Below are 18,173 nucleotides of genomic sequence, written 5' to 3'. Positions count from 1 at the left end.
CAGTAAATCATTGCACAGTAAGTCCCCTGGTCAAGAGCGGCCCAACTTAAGGACAATTCGGGACTATGCGCAGTTTCTGCTTGAGGAAGGAGAATGCCATCTCCCATTTTAAGTCCGATCACGTTGCCGATAACACTGTGTGGAGTGTTTGCATTTGCCTTAAATTTTTCTGTAACCGTGTCTCCTAATGTAACCTGATGCAAGCGCTGGTATGTACCTATTTTGACTTAGCTGCAAATTCGACTTAAAGACAGTCTTAGGAATAGACCTCGTTCATAAACCCTGTATCCCAAAACCCTGCTATTGAGTAGTTGCTCGAGGAGAATGACGGGAATCTCTGCATCACCCACTCTGAAGATGGCAGAAAGGGGGGTTATCTGGGAGGAGTTGGGGGGGTGATCATTTTGGGGGGGATGATCATTTTGGGGGGGGGTGATCGTTTTGGGGGTGATCATTTTGGGGGGGATGATCAATTTGGGGGGGGGGTGATCGTTTTGGGGGTGATCATTTTGGGGGGGGGGGCGCTGTGAAAGAGGTGGAGCAGATGAGCCAATTTAAGTTCTTGGGAGTCACTATGTTGGATCCAACACACGAAAGGCATCTGGAAGAAAGCACATCAGCACCTCTACTTCAAGAGTTTGCGGAGATTTGGTACGACACCAGAAACCCTGGCAAATTTACACAGATGTATGGTGGAAAGTGTGCTGACCGGCTGAATCACGGTCTGGTAATGGGGACACCAATACTCCTGAGCGTAAAACCCTGCCAAAGGTCCTGACGCAGCCCAGGACATCACAGGCAAAACCCATCCACCCCCGATCGAGAACATCTACAGGCTAAGAGCCACTGTTACAGCAGCCCCATTTCAGGGCAGCATAATGTTTGGGACATGTGCAGGTTGAGCCCATTTTATTTTTCACTGGTAATTCTGCCTCACCCGTGGGAAAAAAGAATCTCAGGGTTGTATGTGAAGTAAGCAGATGAACAATGTAATATAATCAAGATTGTAATTTAAACAATGTGATAATGGTTTGACGTTTATGGCTGGGCAACCCCAGTCGAGCCTGAAGATCAGTGCAATTTGAACGATGTGGTAATGGTTTGACCTGTGTCCCTGCTCAACCAGTCTGCAGTTTCCCCATTCAGGTGATGAGAACAATGCCTGGGGAAAGGGCAACCCGGTTACATGATTGGTTAATAGTTGTCACATGAGAGAAAACTTTATTTACTTTAATCAAGTCAGATTGCGACAGGGTACACGAACCGATGTAATTATATCTTACAGGAAATCCTGGATTCCCCATGAGCTGGTGGGGCTGACAGACCTCTCACAGGCCTGAGCAATGGATAAAGGGAATTAGCTAAAGAGATGTCATTGGTCAAATACCCTCCCCACTATTGAGTACATCTACAGGGAATGCTGCCATCAGAGACCCCAGCACATGCCCTGATCTCGCTGCTGCCATCAGGATAGAGGTCTCGGTGCCACAAGACTTGCACCCACCAGGTTCAGGAACTGCTGCTCCCCCTCCACCATCAGACTCCTCAACGACAAACTCAATCAGGGGCTCATTTAAGGACTCTGACTTGTGCACTTTATTGATTTTCTTGCTGTTTCTCTGTATTGCACAGTCAGTTTGTTTACATGTTTAGGCTGTGTACAGTTTATTTTTTTGTTCTACCAATCAGTGGTAATTCTGCCTCGCCCGCAGGGAAAAGGAATCTCAGGGTTGTATGTGATGTCATGGATGTACCCTGACAATAAATCTGAAATCTGCTGATTTGGACCTCACCGATACTTCACACACCAATCTGAACCTGATAATATAAATCCTATCACACGGAAATGCTGGAAGAACTCTGCCGGGGTCTCGCAGAGGTCTGCAGATGCTGAGGTTGTCATGAAAGCACACAGAGATGCTAGAAGATTTCCGCCAGCACACCGGCCGAGTTCCTCCAGCATTTCTGTGCATTTTTAACAATCATCTCAGCTCCTGCAGACTTCCGTTTTTCATTAAGTCCTATCATTTTCAAACTTTGTGTGGTGGCTTCAGTAACTGACGTGCAGGCATTGCTCCACTGGAGGAAATAAATACAACTCCTTCATTAAACTTACTTGAAAGTTCACCTGATTCAAGTCAGACTCTCTCAGAAGTTTGTCTTTTCCTGTTGGGCACCTTGTCGGGCTGTAAAATGAGCCAGGTGTTCTCCTCAAACACCATCAATCACAGTACAACTACCACCACATTGCTGCCCCATTCTCTGCTGGGGCGCAATGCAGGATTTAAACGAGATTTACTCTAAGGCAATAGAGCATAATCCCAATGTCCGTGCACCACCCAGCATTAATGAAAAGGCATACACCGCCCCCCTCCTTCTTTGCCAGAATCCAATGTCCAATCGAGTTGATGAATGGAGAAACCGTCTGGTTTCACCATTCATGTCATTGATGCGAATGGAGGGAAAAGGGACTCAACGAAGCGCTCTCTCAGACTGTGTCCTGTCTCCAATGTAGAGAAAGCCACGACAGGAGAACTGCAGTGTCAGCGCCAAGGGGGGAGGGCATTCACGGACGTTGGCACCCCCCACCCCCAAACGAGGTATTATGACACCCCACCTACGCCAGATCTATGGTTTTAGCCTGGACAGTCCGGCTGTCCTCCATTTGGGGGTGTCGGGGCAGAAAAGGGTCAACTTACCATGTTAAATGCGGCATCCTGGGGCCCGCAGGCCGTGTGCAGCCATGTTTCTTCTTGCACGCATGCGTATATGCCGGCTGGCGCTGGCACAAAGGTTGGAATTCGCCCACTTCCCTCCGATGGAAGTGACACCAGTGACCCCAGAATCCCAACCTTTGTGCATATGTCGGCCAAGAAACATGGCCACGCGTGGCCTACAGACCCCAGGACGCTGCATTTAACATGGTAAATGCCCACCCCACTCCCGCTGAGTGGGATTTCAAGCAGAAAATTGTGCCCCCCCCCCAGTTACCCTAATGCCCCCCACTAGGACTGGCGGCAATCCTGGATGCAGTAGGTGCCACGGGGGTGAAGTCTGGTGCTTTCTGACATAGTGAGTTAAGTCTGCAGCATTCCTTATGTTGCAAAGGTACAGAAGCAACGCTTCAGGCCTGAGCCCTTCCTCACAGCGTGAGCTAATAGTAGGCAGGTGCCTGAATAAAATGGTGGAGGGAGGGGCAGTGTGAGGAACATTGGGTCACAAGCAGGAGATCCTGGACATAGTTGCAGGTTTGCCAAGATTCCACATTATCGGGGCAAAGCTGGAAGCATAAACCAGATGTGGGAGTGGAAAACTATGAAAGACTAGATGGGGAATTGACTGTGTGGGAATGGACAATTAAGGTTAGAACTTTATTCCCTGGAAGAATGAGGGGAGATTTGATTAGAAGTTATTTAAAATTAGGAGGGGGATAGACAGAGTAAATATAGGTAGGCTTTTTCCACTGAGGGGAGGGGAGATACAAACCAGAGGACATGGGTTAAGAGTGAAAGGGGGAAAAGTTTAGAGGGAACTTCTTCACACAGAGAGTGGTGGGAGTGTGGAACCAGCTGAAGTTGTGAATGTGGGCTCAATTTTAACATTTAAGAAGAATTTGGATGGGTACATGGATGGGGGAGGTACGGAGGGCTATGAGCTGGGTCCAGGTCAGTGGGACTAGGCCAAAGAAAATGGTTCAGCAGACTAGAGGGGCTGAAGGGCCTGTTTCTAGGCTATAATTGTTCTCTGGTATCACGACATTGAGCAGAACCACAGAAAAGTGACAGCCCAGAGGACGCAGTGATACTGCTAATCTGGTCAGCCCTACTCTCGATTCTCTTCCCATCCTCCTACAAATTTGTGCCTTTCGAATACAATTTTGATCTCCTTGGATCAGTGTGAATAATGCTGCCCCAACTCCCTGGCACCGCCCTCCACCCACCCTGGCTAGTGTGCACCAAACCCCAGCCCGCATTGGATGACCAGTCAGTTCTATTGATCAGTTTGGTCCCATGACTCTCAGCTCTTCTACCTACATCTCTCATGAATTTGAAGCTTCCATCAGATCGCTTGGCAACCCCTCTGCTCCAAGGAGAACCTGTCTGCAATCTGGCCACACAACGAAAGCACAGTTCGCAAAGAGGGGAGCACCAGCAACTTGGGTTTGAATCCAGTGTTGTACCTTCTCGCCGTGTCCGCGTAGGTTTCCACGGAGTGTTCTGGTTTCTTCCTGTCATTCCAAACATATGGGGGTTGAGGCTCATTTGGGCATAATTGAGTGGCATGGGCCCATGAGTCAGAAGGGTCTGTACCATGCTGTATTAGAAGTCTGAAAATCAGGACTGCTTGGGGATTGGGTTGGTTTGGATTTTCCGGATTCTTCGTCAGTATTTTACAATTCAAATTTAAGGAGAAGTAGAGATGAACAGGTAAACGTTGACGGTTTATTAAATGGTAAATGCAGTGTGCTTCATTTATCAAAACGAGCCGTTTTAAAGAAATTGGTGTCACGGTCAGCGCCAGCTTTCGGGACCAGGGTTCAAATCCCGTGCTGTCTGTGAGGAGTTTGTACGCACTCCCTGTGCCTGTGTGGGTTTTCCCTGGGGCTCCAATTTCCTTCTACTGTTCAAAACATACTGGGGGGGGGGGGGTGATGGCTAATTGGATGTAAATTGGGTGGCACAGACCGTGGGCTGAAATGGCCTGTTACCATCCTGTGTGTCTAAATTTAATTTTTAAAAAATGCATGAATGCGTGGACACAAAAGCCCTGAGAGTTTTCAAAACGTCTGGATTCTCAAGTGGTCCAGATTTCTCGCATTCAGATCTTTAGATTTCTACTGTACGTCTGAAATCATTCCAGAAAATCTCTGGTGTGGATCTTAAGGTGTGGTGCTCGGAACTGGACCCGGCTCTCCAGAATTACTCGACCAGTCTCATAGGGTCGATCTAACCGCCTAGGCAATGCACTCAGGAGAAGACGGAGGAATGAAACTTTATCCCCTTTCACACTGGCCACCCACTAAATAGGTGAGTAAATGACCCATGTTGCAGTACTGGGTAAGCCATTCACACTAGACCATGAATTTGCTGGTTCATGATATCATGCAGCTAAGAGGGGGCCTGACCTCTGGTGGTGACGTCCTGAGTGACGTATTACGTGCTTGCAGGGCAATGAAATTGTAGCAGGAATAAAGCACATATGGGCACAATGTATAGAAGACCATAGGGAAAATCTACCGCAGTGGGCTTAGGACAAACCCACAGACCAGCTTGTCATTATTCCTTAAACAATAGAGTATAACAAATATTTACATAGCATTACATGGTATGAGGAATTACAAGTAAACTTGAGATCATTTAAAGCACGGGTACGTGCTGACAGCCTTGTCGGCCATGTGCTTACAGCTCCGCTGGCTGCCCTGTGACAGCTCCACCGGGTGCCCTATGAAATTAAAACTACCAGACTGATACATGCAGCAGGCACTAATGTCAGTAATGATACCCAGTTGAGCAGGATGGCTGCTCACACTGCAGCCAAGTGAACTCAGCTGGGCTCCGATACAACCTGATAACCTTAATCTGATTAAGTATCAGAGCCTGGTTGATATTTTTTTACCCCCTTCCCTGCCCAGTTTGGAGCATTCGCACTGCTAGGTGACCCGTTAAATACCCACTAAACCCTTCAAGTACTGACCAGGCCTGTTCCTGCTTATCTTCCGAGATCAGATGATCCCTGAATACGTCTGAGCTCGGAAGCGAAGCAGGCTCAGGCCTGGTCAGTACTTGGAGGGGAGACCACCTGGGAACACCAGGTGCTGTAGGTTTCTGCGAGGGGCGCTGGACAAAGTGGCGACTCTCTGTCTGCCTTACGGTGGACAAAAGTTAAAGAATTACATGTATGTAACATTCTAAATGTAGTATTACGTGACAATAATGGAACCTTTACCTTTAATTGCCCGGTTCAACCCACGTTATTTGCCAGTCTGATGGAAAGGAAAAAGGGAAGATTTTCTACTCCTGAGGGAGACTAGAACAGGGGCCATAAATATAAGTCAGCACTAAATGCAAATCCAATTGCAAATTCTGGAGCACTCGCTCCCATTGGGAGGGGTTGATGGGAATAACAGAGATGCATTTAGGGAGATAAATATAAAAGGCAGAAAGGAAGAGAAGGATATGCTGTTGGGGAAGACGGAACTGGAAGAGAACTCACAGAAGTCTGTAGACTCTGTATACCATACATCTCGGTGGATAAGGTGACCTTCAGGTAAGACGAGATCCCAATTTAAGTCTGAAGTTCATGGTTTTAGTTCATATCAGTGATACAAGATGACTCCCAAACATACTGGAACCATACATCTGTTGATTGAACTAGTGGACGTGGCTGGTAGATGGGTGAAGCATCATCACCAACCAATTCATGGTTCAGTCTTGCTAACTTCTGTCTTATGTGACAGAGTATATACATGTGTTTTTGGGAGATAAATTGGGAAAGGTTTGTTAAGAGTAGGTCACATACAAACACTTTAAAACAGATCTTATTTGAAATACAGGAGCTCTGCTAATACTAGACATACTGGTTTCTTTCAGCTTTTGCAAGAGCTTTGAAAAGTGCTCAAGAGACTTCACTCATGGATTGTTGTTTACCAAAGGCAACAGATGAAAGAGCATGCTGGAGTTGCTGCTGTCTGGAAGGAGAGCTTGCTGTTGTAAAAGGGTCATGTGGTTTTGTAAGCAGAGAGAGTCAAACAGGCTTTCTCTCTGAGAGACAGAGAGAGAAGCAGAGATCTCTTGACAGTGTTACAGCCAGCAGAAGTAGCTGGGACTGGGACAGGACAAGCTGGAAAGCTTGTCCACAGCCCATTTGGACGACAGCCTGGTCAAAATTCTTGTGGTTCATGCAAGAGAGGACTGTCTGTCGAATGTTTCACTTGGAATAAGCGAAACAAAAAGGAACTCTGTGGTGACCTGAAAGAAAGAGATTATCATCTGGAGAACCCTGACGGGGCAAGTTTTGTCAGCAAGACACTGAAGTGGCTGATGGAAGTACATCAGTTGTGGTTGTCCTGGAATAACAAATCTCTCTCTGAAAACTGACAGGAACCTTCCTGAGCAGTAACCATTTACCTTTCGAGCAACCACTTACCTTTCAAGCACCAAAGCCTGGTGAACTTTATACATGTTAGATTCTGTGCACAGTATAAGAATTGCCTGCAACCAGTGAACTTGGAGGAATGAGAAGTGAGATTGGACTGTGAATCAAAGAACTTTTCTGAACTTACACACACATTACACACACGTGCACTTAGAATTAAAAGGGGGTTAAGTTAGGTTAAGTTAATAGTGATAAGTTATCTTCATGTTTAAAGATAATTAAAAGCAACTTTTGTTTAAGTAACCATTTGTCTTGGTGAATATCTATGGTTCTGGGGTCCTCTGGGCTCGTAATAGTGGGGTCTGGGTGGGAATTTTGAGCACTTTTTTTTAAAAAAACAACTGGCCTATAGGACAAGCCCTTTTCTTGGGGTGTTTTCTCAGTGCTTCAAGTTTTGTCTTAGCCACTGAAATATACGGTATCTGTTCCTCCTATGGATGCTGCGAGACCACCTGAGCTCCTGTGGGAATTCATGCAGAACACAGCGAGGCTAACTAACCAGTCCAGAGAATGGTGCCTCATGCGCCAGGCTGCTGTTAATTGACTTCAGCTTGTCACTTGATATGATCATTCCCCAGAGGCTGGCAGGGAAGCTGTCCTCACTGGGACTCAACCTCTCTGTAATTGGATTCTGGACTTCCTAACGGAAGACCACAGTTCGTCCGGGTCGGGAGCAGAATATCGACCGCCATCATGCTGAGCGTTGGCACACCTCAGGGCCGTGCGCTCAGCCCACTCCTGTTCGCACTACTGACCCACGACTGCATCACCAGATCCAGCTCCTTCAGTGTCATCAAGTTTACAGATGACACAACAGTCGTTGGCCTCGTCAGCAACAATGATGAGTTGCACTATAGAGGTGGAAAATCTCATGAAATGGTTCGAGAGTCACAACCCGAGTCTCAACGTGGACAAGACGAAGGAAATGATTGTGGATTTAGAATGACCACCCTCCAGTACACATCAACAACTCTGTAGTAGAGAGTGGAGAGCACCAAGTTGGAGTTCACTTAACTAGTGACCTGATGTGGGCCCTCAACAGCTCCTCACTCGTCAGGAAGGTGTATCAACAACTGCACTTCCTGAGAAGAGTGAAGTGGACAAGGCTACACTATTGGCCACCGCTCTATCAGCCTTCTATAGAAGCTCTTTCGAGAGCAACCTGGCCAGCTGCATCACACTGTGTTACAGTTGCTGCGGAGAAATAGATCGGAGGTCATTCCACTGGAAAGAGTGGCAGAAAGGATCACTGGAGTGTACCTCCCCTCCCCACCCCCATACACATGATCTACCAGGAATGTTGTTTGAAGAGGATGCGCAAAATTATTGATGATCCCTTCCACCCTGCACTCAGCACCTTTCACCTGCTCCTGTCGGGGAAGAGATCCAGGAGGATCAGAGCCAGCACCAACAGGCTGAGGAGCAGTTTCTTCCCATGGGCAGTGAGAATGATGAACGACTAAAGGAACTGCTCACACTGACCCTCCGAGACTCTTATATTCACAAAACAATATTTATTTATTTTTATAGATAAAATATTTGTCCTTCATTTGCATTATTTGTCTGTATGCATGTTATATCTGGTTGTGTGTTTTGCACCAAGGACCAGAGAACGCTGTTTCATTGGGTTGTACAATCAGATGACAATAAACTTGACTACCCAACAGCGGCGTCACTAGGGTTGGTATCACCCAGTGCAGTAACTCATGGCGTCAACCCCTACCAGGGACCTCCTCCCGTATCAGACCATACAGAATCCTAAGAATACTAACAACAAAATTCTTTTGTAAAATCTTTCTACATTGAATTACAACGTTATTAGTAACTGAGCGGAACCTTTTTTTAACTTTTCTCCTTCTTTTCTTTTAATGACGACTTCATTCTCAAAAAAGTTACTGATCTCGGTTCACAAACACTAATGACCACAATATTGGAGCTAAAACACCAGAAAATTTGACAAAAGCAGCGACTAATAAAAACACCAGCAGCAACAAAAACAATAGCACTTGCTGATGCCGCGTGCAGACGGAACCACGTGATTCGAAGCGTCGTTGAAATTGGGGAATAATGACAGCTCTGACCGGAGTACATTAGAAGGTTTAAAAGGTATATGAGCATCGAGTTTTAGCCTCATGGGTATATTGATACATGAACGCTGGGCTTACAAAAAATGTTTTTGTTTTTATAACGAACCACAGGAATATTTTTATATTAACAAAATAAATTTCTGCTGAAATGCTGCTCAAAAATTTTATAGACCGTCATTTTGGTGTCACCCCCTTCTGATGGTGTCACCCAGAGCGATCCGAAACCCCCTAGTGACGCCAGTGCTACCTGGCACATTGCAGTGCATTAGTACCCTCCCTTTCTCACCGGTTTTGTACTGAACAGGTGGAAAGTGACTTACGCTTCATGCATCTTCCAGTCTGGTGTCCAAAAGCCCACCCTCTGCAGCACACAGCACCACATGCATTCAACCTGCAAAAGAATAAAATACAAGCAGTCACAAACAGAGCAAGGGGTCAGAATCAGAACGTATTGTCACGAACGGGTCACGAAATTCATTGTTTGTGGCAGCATCAACCAGATGATAAAATTAACCTTTCCTTTAGAGAATGGGAAAAAAAAGGGATTAAAAGAATAGAAAATTGTTTTTCAGGAAGTAGATTCTTATCCTTTGAACAAATGAGAGATAAGTACAATATAACTGGAGATACAGCGCTGGCATATTACCAACTGAGATCCTACTTGAAGGATAAATTAGGAAGCAATTTGAGTTTGCCAGAGGGAAGTAACCTTGAATATGTGATTACAGATACAATGTTAATCAAAAGATTTATAACAAATATGTATATTAAACTGCAAGAAAAGGAGAATGAGGAAACAAATGGTAAAACTAAACAAAAATGGGAACAAGATTTAAATATAAAGATAAAAAAGGAAACATGGGAGAAATTATGTTCTGGAACGATGAGAAATACAATAAATACGAGGCTACGTATGATACAATATAATTGGTTACACAGACTATACATTACACCTCAAAAGTTAAATAAATGGGACCCAACAGTATCTGATAGATGTTTTCGATGTAAAAAAGAAATGGGAACAACAATTCATGCAATCTGGACATGTGAGAGAGTAGAAAAATTTTGGGAAGATCTCAATCAGATATTAAATAAAATAACAGAAAACAATATACCAAAGAATCCAGAGATCTTTCTCCTAAGTAACATAAAAAACAAAGAATTTGGAATTGATTTGGAGGATGCACAAAAAAGATTTGTTAAGATAGCTCTAGCCGTAGCAAAAAAATGTATTATGTCAACCTGGAAATTGGAAGATAATTTGAAAATACAACAATGGTATATAGAAATGAATAAATGTATTCCATTAGAAAAAATAACATATAGTTTAAGAAATAATATTGAAATATTCGAACAAATATGGGAGCCTTACATTAAATACAATAGTGAAAACCTACCGGGGACAAACATTACCTAAGTTGATGGAAGGAGAAGGAAAGAAAAGAATGGACTCAGTGGAATTTCTGGTGTATTTTTGTTGAATGACAACATTGTCTGACTGGTTTAATGTAACCTAGATTGTATACCTTAAATGGATGGGAGGGGGGGGGGGTGGGATGGGAGGAGGGAGGGGGGGTGAGAAAATGTCACTGTATATGTGTGAAAAAGAAAAAGTGTGCATCATGGCTAATGTGATTTATGGTGTGAAAAATAAAAAATTAAAAAAAAAACAAAAAAAAACAGATGATAAAATGAATAAATAAAGATAATGCAGAAAATTTAAAATAAAAACAAGGTGAGGTCGGGTCCGTGGTTCATTGATCATTCAGGAATCTGATGGCGGAGGGAAGAAGCCGTCCTTGTGCCGCTGAGTGCTCGTCTTCAGGCTCCAGTACCTTTTTCCCCACTGGTAGCAGAGTGAAGAAGGCATGACCTGGGTGGTGGGGGTCCGTGAGGATAGAGGCTGCTTTCTTAAGACACCGCCTCATGTAGAGGTCCTCAGTGGAGTGAAGAGAGGGGCTCATGATGTCATAGGCCGTTAACAACCCTCTGGAGTATTCTCCCATCCTGAGTGTTGGCATCTCCATACCAGACAGCGATGCCACCAGCCAGAATGCTCTCCACCTGTCAAAGTTTCCAAGAGTCTTTGATGATCTACAGAATCGCCTCGCAAAATGTGGCCGTTGGCGAGCCTTCTTTGTGATTGCATCAACGTGGACGCTCCAAGTCAGATCCTCGGAGATGCTGACACTCAGGAATTTGAAGTTCTTGACCCTCTCCACCACTGACCCCTCAATGAGGACTGACTGGTTCATGTCCAGTTTTCCTTCTAAAGTCCATAATTATCTCTTTGGATTTGCTAAGATTGAGTGCAAGGTTGTTGTTGTGACAACGAGTTAACGAGCTGATTTATAATCCCTCTTGTACACTTCCTCATTGCAGTTTGCGATTCTGCGACAACTGTGGTGTCATTGGCAAATTTGTAGGTAGCATTTGGATTGTCCCTGACCACACAGTCATGGGTATAGAGCAGTGGGCTAAGCACGCATCCTCAAGGTCAGGAAGAAATGAGAATTAGGGGAGGGGTGGAAGAAAGGGATTGCATACACGTTAAAGATGAGGAGGTGCTCTCTACCTTAAGGGTGGATAAATCCCCGGGGCCTGTCAAGGTATTCCATCGGACCGGAGGGAAGTTTATGCAGAAATTGCAAGGGTCATAGCATAATCATTTAAAACATTCTTAGCCATAGAGGGGAGGTGCTAGAGGATTGGAGAATAGCTAATACTATCCTGTTGCTTAAGAAGGATCGTTAAGAATAATCTGCCGTGCTCGCTTCGGCAGCACATATACTAAAATTGGAACGATACAGAGAAGATTAGCATGGCCCCTGCGCAAGGATGACACGCAAATTCGTGAAGCGTTCCATATTTTAAAAAAAAAAAAAAATAATCTGCCAGGGAGCCTGTTGTCGGTAGCGGGTGAGTTATTGGAAGGTATTCCAAGAGATAGGATATATACGTCTAACTAGGAGTAGTTAACATGGCTTAGTGCACGGTAGATCATGGCTAACAAATCTTATAAAGTTTTTGTGAGGTTACGGGGATAGTGGTGAAGGAAAGGGGTTCAGAATTTATTGTCACGAACGAGTCGCAAAATTCGTTGTTTTGCGACAGCATTACAGTGCAAACGTTCATTTAAAAAAACCCGTCTTAGTGCACAGAAAGTCAAAGTGAGGCAGTGTCTGGGGTTCACTGTCCATTCAGGAATCTGAGGGCAGCCAGGAAGAAGCTGTCCTTGTGCTCGTCTTAAGGCTCCTGTACCACATTTTTGTAGGCCAGTTGGGTGAAATTGGGCGGCACGGGCTCACGGGTCGAAAGGGTCTGTTACCGTGCTAAATTAAATTAAAAAAACAAATTCAATTTAAAATTTAAACAGTTAAAGTCGAAATATGGAGGGAGCATCTGCCAAGGAATACACTGAGAGAGCAGTCACTGAGCTGGAGTGTCCTGGCTGGCTGGTGCAAGGTCATTACATCATCGTTCAGCTTTCTCAGCCCCCCCACCCCCACTCATTCCTCCCAGGCAAGCAGCGGGTGCTTTAACGTGGGCATCGTGTTCAGCACAGACACATGGCTCACAGGCCTGTTCCTGTGCTGTACTCTGTTCATTCTTTCAGAGGAGATGCGGCAAGGTTGTTTCCCATGTTAGGGGAGTATCGGGCGAGGGGGCACAACAGGATAAAAGGGCGCCAATTTAAAACAGAGACACGGAAAAATTTATTTAGTTGGAGGGTCATGAATCTGTTGAAACCTTTTACCACAGGCAGCTGTGGAAGCAACGTCATGGGGTGTATTTAAGGCAGAGATTGATGTATTTGATGAGTTAGGGCCTCAAGGGTTACAGCAGGGGTTCTCAACCTTTTTCTTTCCACTCACATCTCACTTTAAGTAATCCCTAGGCCATCGGTGCTTGGTGATTGCTTAAGGTGGGATGTGAGTGGGAAGGGAAGGTTGAGAATCACGGCTCTACACCCAATTGTTACTGAAATATTTTGCTTGGGGAAAATTGCGCCCATTTCCTTTGGAGTTCTGAAACCGTGCACATAACGAGTTAATGAGGGACGATTAAAATAGTGGGTTCCAAACTTTTTCTTCCCACCTTAAGCAATCCCTTACTAATCACAGAGCAACGATGGCACAGGGATTACTTAAGGTGGTTAAATCACAGAGGACATGGTTAAGGACGAAAGGGGAAAAGTTTAGAACCATAGAACATTACAGCACAGGAACAGGCCACCTCAGTGCTGAACCATTTTCTTTGCCTAGTCCCACCAATTTCCACCCAGTCCATATCCCTCTAGGCCTTCCTCATCCATGTGCCTGTCCAAATTCTTCTTCAATGTTAAAATTGAGTCCACATTTACCACTTCAGCTGGCAGCTCATTCCACAATCCCATCACTCTCTGTATGAAGATTAACCTATGGCCTCTGGTTTGTATCTCACCTACTCTCAGTGGGGGGGGGGAAGCCAATCTACATTTACCCTCTCTGTACCTCATAATTTTAGATACCTCTATCAAATCTCCCCTCATTCTTCAGGCTATAAAGTCCTTTTAATCTTTCCCCGTTACTCAGTTCCTGAGGTCCAGGTAGCATCCCAGTAAATATTCTCTGCCCTCTATCTTATTGATATCTATCCTATAGTTCGGAGACCAAAATTGCACGCAACACTCCAAATTTGGCCTCACCAATGTCTTATACAACTTTACCATAACTTTCTAACGCCTGCACTCAGTACTTTGATTTATGAAGGCCAATATGCCAAAACAACCTTATTCACATGTGACACCACTTTCAGGAAATTATCTATCTGTATTCCCAGACCCCTCTTTTCTGCCATACACCTCAATGCCCCTGTCATTTACCGTGTACGCCCTTGTCTTGGTTTGTCCTCCAAAAAGCAACACCTCACTCTTGTCTGTATTAAATTCCATCCGCCATTTCTCAGCCCAATTTTCCAGCTGGTCTAGATCCCTCTGTTCTATCATACACCTCAATGTCCCTATCATTTACTGTCTATGTCCTCTCTTGGTTTGTCGTCCAAAAGCAACACCTCACTCTTGTCTGTATTAAATTCCATCCGCCATTTCTCAGCCCAATTTTCCAGCTGGTCTAGATCCCTCTGTTCTATCATACACCTCAATGTCCCTATCATTTACTGTCTATGTCCTCTCTTGGTTTGTCGTCCAAAAAGCAACACCTCACTCTTGTCTGTATTAAATTCCATCCGCCATTTTTCAGCCCAATTTTCCAGCTGGTCTAGATCCCTCTGTTCTATCATACACCTCAATGTCCCTATCATTTACTGTCTATGTCCTCTCTGGTTTGTCGTCCAAAAAGCAACACCTCACTCTTGTCTGTATTAAATTCCATCCGCCATTTCTCAGCCCAATTTTCCAGCTGGTCTAGATCCCTCTTTTCTGCCATACACCTCAATGCCCCTGTCATTTACCGTGTACGCCCTTGTCTTGGTTTGTCGTCCAAAAAGCAACACCTCACTCTTGTCTGTATTAAATTCCATCCGCCATTTCTCAGCCCAATTTTCCAGCTGGTCTAGATCCCTCTGTTCTATCATTCACCTCAATGTCCCTATCATTTACTGTCTATGTCCTCTCTTGGTTTGTCGTCCAAAAAGCAACACCTCACTCTTGTCTGTATTAAATTCCATCCGCCATTTCTCAGCCCAATTTTCCAGCTGGTCTAGGTCCTTCTGTTCTACTGTACACTGAGGTCGAGATCCCTCTGAGTTTCTCCAGCACTTCTGTGTATTTCAATAGCTGAGCATGCAATGCACTTTAACGCCTCAAGTCATACGAGCCAATGACATGTTTACAAGCCATGCAAACCCAAACTCAACCAACCCCAATCTTTGTCAGACCACAGCCCTAAATAACTTGCATTTAAACCTACTGCAGCCCAATTGACCTACAAGGCCTGGAACGTTTTGATGGGTGGGAGGAAACTGGAGCGTCCAGAGGAAACTTGCAGTGAGAACATATTAACTCTTTACTGACAGCGCCGGAGTCGAATCCCGGTCCCAATAGCTGTTATTTGTAGCAGCTGTAACTGCTACTCTAACCGTGATGTCTTTATTACCTCATTTAAAACGCATATTCTACATTTAACAAAATTGTCCAGTTCCATTGACACTAGGATGAATTGCAACCCTAGGACTGCAGTGGTCAGGAAAACGCAGCTAAAAAAAGAAATTTAAAAGAGATGGCAGTGCTGCCACGGGTGCAGACCCGTGGAGAGCTAAGTCTCAGTGCCTCCCTGCAGGGACTATCCGACCAGACCAAATGTCGTCGGCTCTGTACAGGCTTAAAAAAGGCCCGTTAAAGGAGCCAACGATGGCTTTATTTAAAAATCCCATAACCGCAGGGTCTGGGCCCAAGGTGGCGGCACCTACGATTGGCAGCGGCCACGTGTAGTTGCAGATTCGCAGGAGGGCACCCGAAAACGTGGAGAAAGAGAACCAGAGGAGATGACCCATGGGACGGTGACCCCAGCGGTGGATCAGTGAGGCTCAGAAGCTGAAGAGCACACAGGTGGAAGGCTGCTGGTGGCTCGAGGCGAGGAACCCAAGTAGGCTGTGGGCGACCGTGGTCAAGGGACTCACACAGGGCTGCAAACTGCAGGAGACTGGCTCAAGATGGGCTGATGGGGTATCAGGTATCGGAACTGGGATACGAGAGGCTACCTGATCCTGATCTGGAGTTCGGCTTGCTGATGGTTTGAACTGAAGGTTGTGCAGCTGTGGAGGTGAAGTCATGGGCGTTTAGTGACTCGGTTGGGGGGGGGGGGGGAAGAGGGAGGGACTCTCTTTTGCTTCTCTTTCACCAACGCTGATAGCGAATCTTACTGTGGACTAAAGTAAATTTTGTGTAATACATATTTTCTCTTTTATTGCATGACTATAAAAATAATCTTGAAAAGAGAAACACAAACCGTGGGCACTGTAATCTTGAGCAAACAATGAGAAGCTGGAGGTACTCAGTGGGTCAAGCAGGGCCCCGTGGAGAGAAAAGGTCAGTCAATGCTTTGGTCAGGACCTTTTATGCAGACTCCAGCTTCTCACCCAGCAGCGAACAATGACAATCCCGGCAGAACAAAGTTTTGAATTACATGACAACCCAGACACAGGATGTATACCCTCAGGGCTCTGAACTAAAGATCAGCCCGGCCAGGTAAAGAAACTTTTGAACACCACAGTTCCGGACTAAGCAGAGTGAAACACGAAAGTCTGCAGACGGTATGATTGAAGTTAAAAACAGAGAAAAAGCTGGAGGACCTCAGCTGTGCGTGGGTGCGCATGCCCACGTCTTGCAACCAGCGTACAAAGGAAAGTAATGTGCGCACAGAAGGTGAGTTACCTAAAATTACTAACTAAATGTCACTTTGTAGAATGCAGGCATACTTGTATGATATTAAAACAACATGCCAATACAGTTTTATTAGCCATGAGAGATCGGCTGGGCCAAATGATCTTGAAACAGTTTCAAGTTTGCATTTGCACAAGCGTTCAGTGCGCCCAGACTTTTCTCACAGGAAAATCATTTGCCCATGGTTTTTGCGTGCACTGAGGGAATGTGGTAGCTCAGCAAGTCTCACAGTGTTCATGAGAGGTCAAGATATATAACAGATGTTATTTCGGGCCTGAGCCCTTCTTCAAAGTGGGAGTGAAAAGGCAGACAGGCGGCTGAATTAAAAGGGCACAGACCAAAGTGTTAATTGGACATGGTCGTAGAGCTTGAGAACTCCAATTAACACATTTTGTCTGTAAAAAAACACAATACTGGAGAAACTCACCAGGTCAAACAGTGTAGCAAAGATCAAGGTACATAACCAATGTTGCGGGCTTGAGGACTTCAGCAAGATATGGACAAAATGTAGGCAGGCGAGCAAACAAAATGGTGGGAGGAAGGGGGAGGAGTGCAGTCCCACAGGCAAGAGGTAACAGGTGGATAAGGGAGGGTGGGCACATCAGGAAATGGGGGCGGGGGACGGGGGGGGTGGTGGACGGCTCTGTGACTGGTGAGGGAAGGGGGTGGAGAGCTGAAGGAGAGGACGGGGAGTGGGCTCGCAGAAACCGGAGTAGTCAACGTGAACGACATCCGGCCAGAGAGTGCCAAAACACCTTTTTGACCGTTGGTCCGTCTGCTTTCTTTTTAACTCACACCTTGAAGAAGGGCTCAGGCCCGGTTAGCGCACCGCTGTTACAGGGCCAGCGACCCGGGTTCGAATCCGGCGCTGTCTGTAAGGAGTTTATCCGTTCTCCCCGTGTCTGCGTGGGGTTTCCCCCCGCCCTTCAAAATACATGGGGGTTGTGGGTCAGTTGGGTGGTACGGGCTCATGTGCCGAAAAGGGTATGTCTAATTATAACAAAATGTTAACAACCTCCTATGGATACTGCGAGACCTGCTGAGCATTTGTGTCCAGACTAAGTAGATCAAGTTGAATTTCACTTTCTTCCTTCCTTCTCAAGTACAAAGGCCGGAAGTAAGCAGGCAGTAAATACACACCTGCAAATCATACAGCCATGAAATATACCACTATAAATCACACTACACACAAAGGCATGAACACAGACCCAGGGAATGCACAGTCTAATGTCCTGACCTGCCAATTGATCCAGAGAGACAGGGATGAAGAACTCTACCTATTCGTCCACCCAATGGACATGACCCTTAATTCTGTGGACTTGAACGACTCAAGGCAGGACCGTGCCTCCAGAACTGGGAGCAGGGACTCGAAATTCACCGTAATTGCAGAAAGCAATGAGAATTAAAGTGGGATTTCAAGCACCGCAGAGGGGCAAGGTTTGACAGAAATGGACTGAATGTCAAGTGCACATATTTGGAAACCGGCACATCCAGATTTGCTGGATGGATTGGCTTGGAAATTAAATATGAAAAATAAACCCACAGCAAGA

At 45.5% G+C, this 18,173-nt stretch overlaps 2 protein-coding genes and 1 non-coding gene across 4 annotated transcripts in view; 2 read left to right on the top strand and 1 right to left on the bottom strand.

The window, feature by feature from the left end:
- Positions 1 to 9,628, bottom strand: part of LOC138748409 (latent-transforming growth factor beta-binding protein 4-like) — a 131,290-nt gene extending 121,662 nt beyond the window's left edge. Inside the window, exon 1 of the mRNA XM_069908545.1 lies at positions 9,563 to 9,628. Within this exon, the coding sequence (XP_069764646.1) occupies positions 9,563 to 9,569 (7 nt within the window). The 5' untranslated portion in view covers positions 9,570 to 9,628. The remainder of the gene's footprint in view (positions 1 to 9,562) is intronic.
- LOC138748410 (trafficking protein particle complex subunit 6b-like) overlaps positions 1 to 18,173 on the top strand; it is a 136,302-nt gene that overhangs the window by 103,887 nt on the left and 14,242 nt on the right. The gene's annotated exons all lie outside the window — the stretch shown is intronic.
- Positions 12,009 to 12,115, top strand: LOC138749103 (U6 spliceosomal RNA). Its single transcript, XR_011348416.1, has one exon. It is a non-coding gene; the product is annotated as a U6 spliceosomal RNA (small nuclear RNA).

The sequence above is a fragment of the Narcine bancroftii genome, chromosome 13 (genome assembly GCF_036971445.1).
Source record: "Narcine bancroftii isolate sNarBan1 chromosome 13, sNarBan1.hap1, whole genome shotgun sequence".
Taxonomy (NCBI): Eukaryota; Metazoa; Chordata; class Chondrichthyes; order Torpediniformes; family Narcinidae; genus Narcine; species Narcine bancroftii.
The sequence above is the reverse complement of the archived record's forward strand: the minus strand, read 5'-3'. Positions and strand labels throughout refer to the sequence as shown.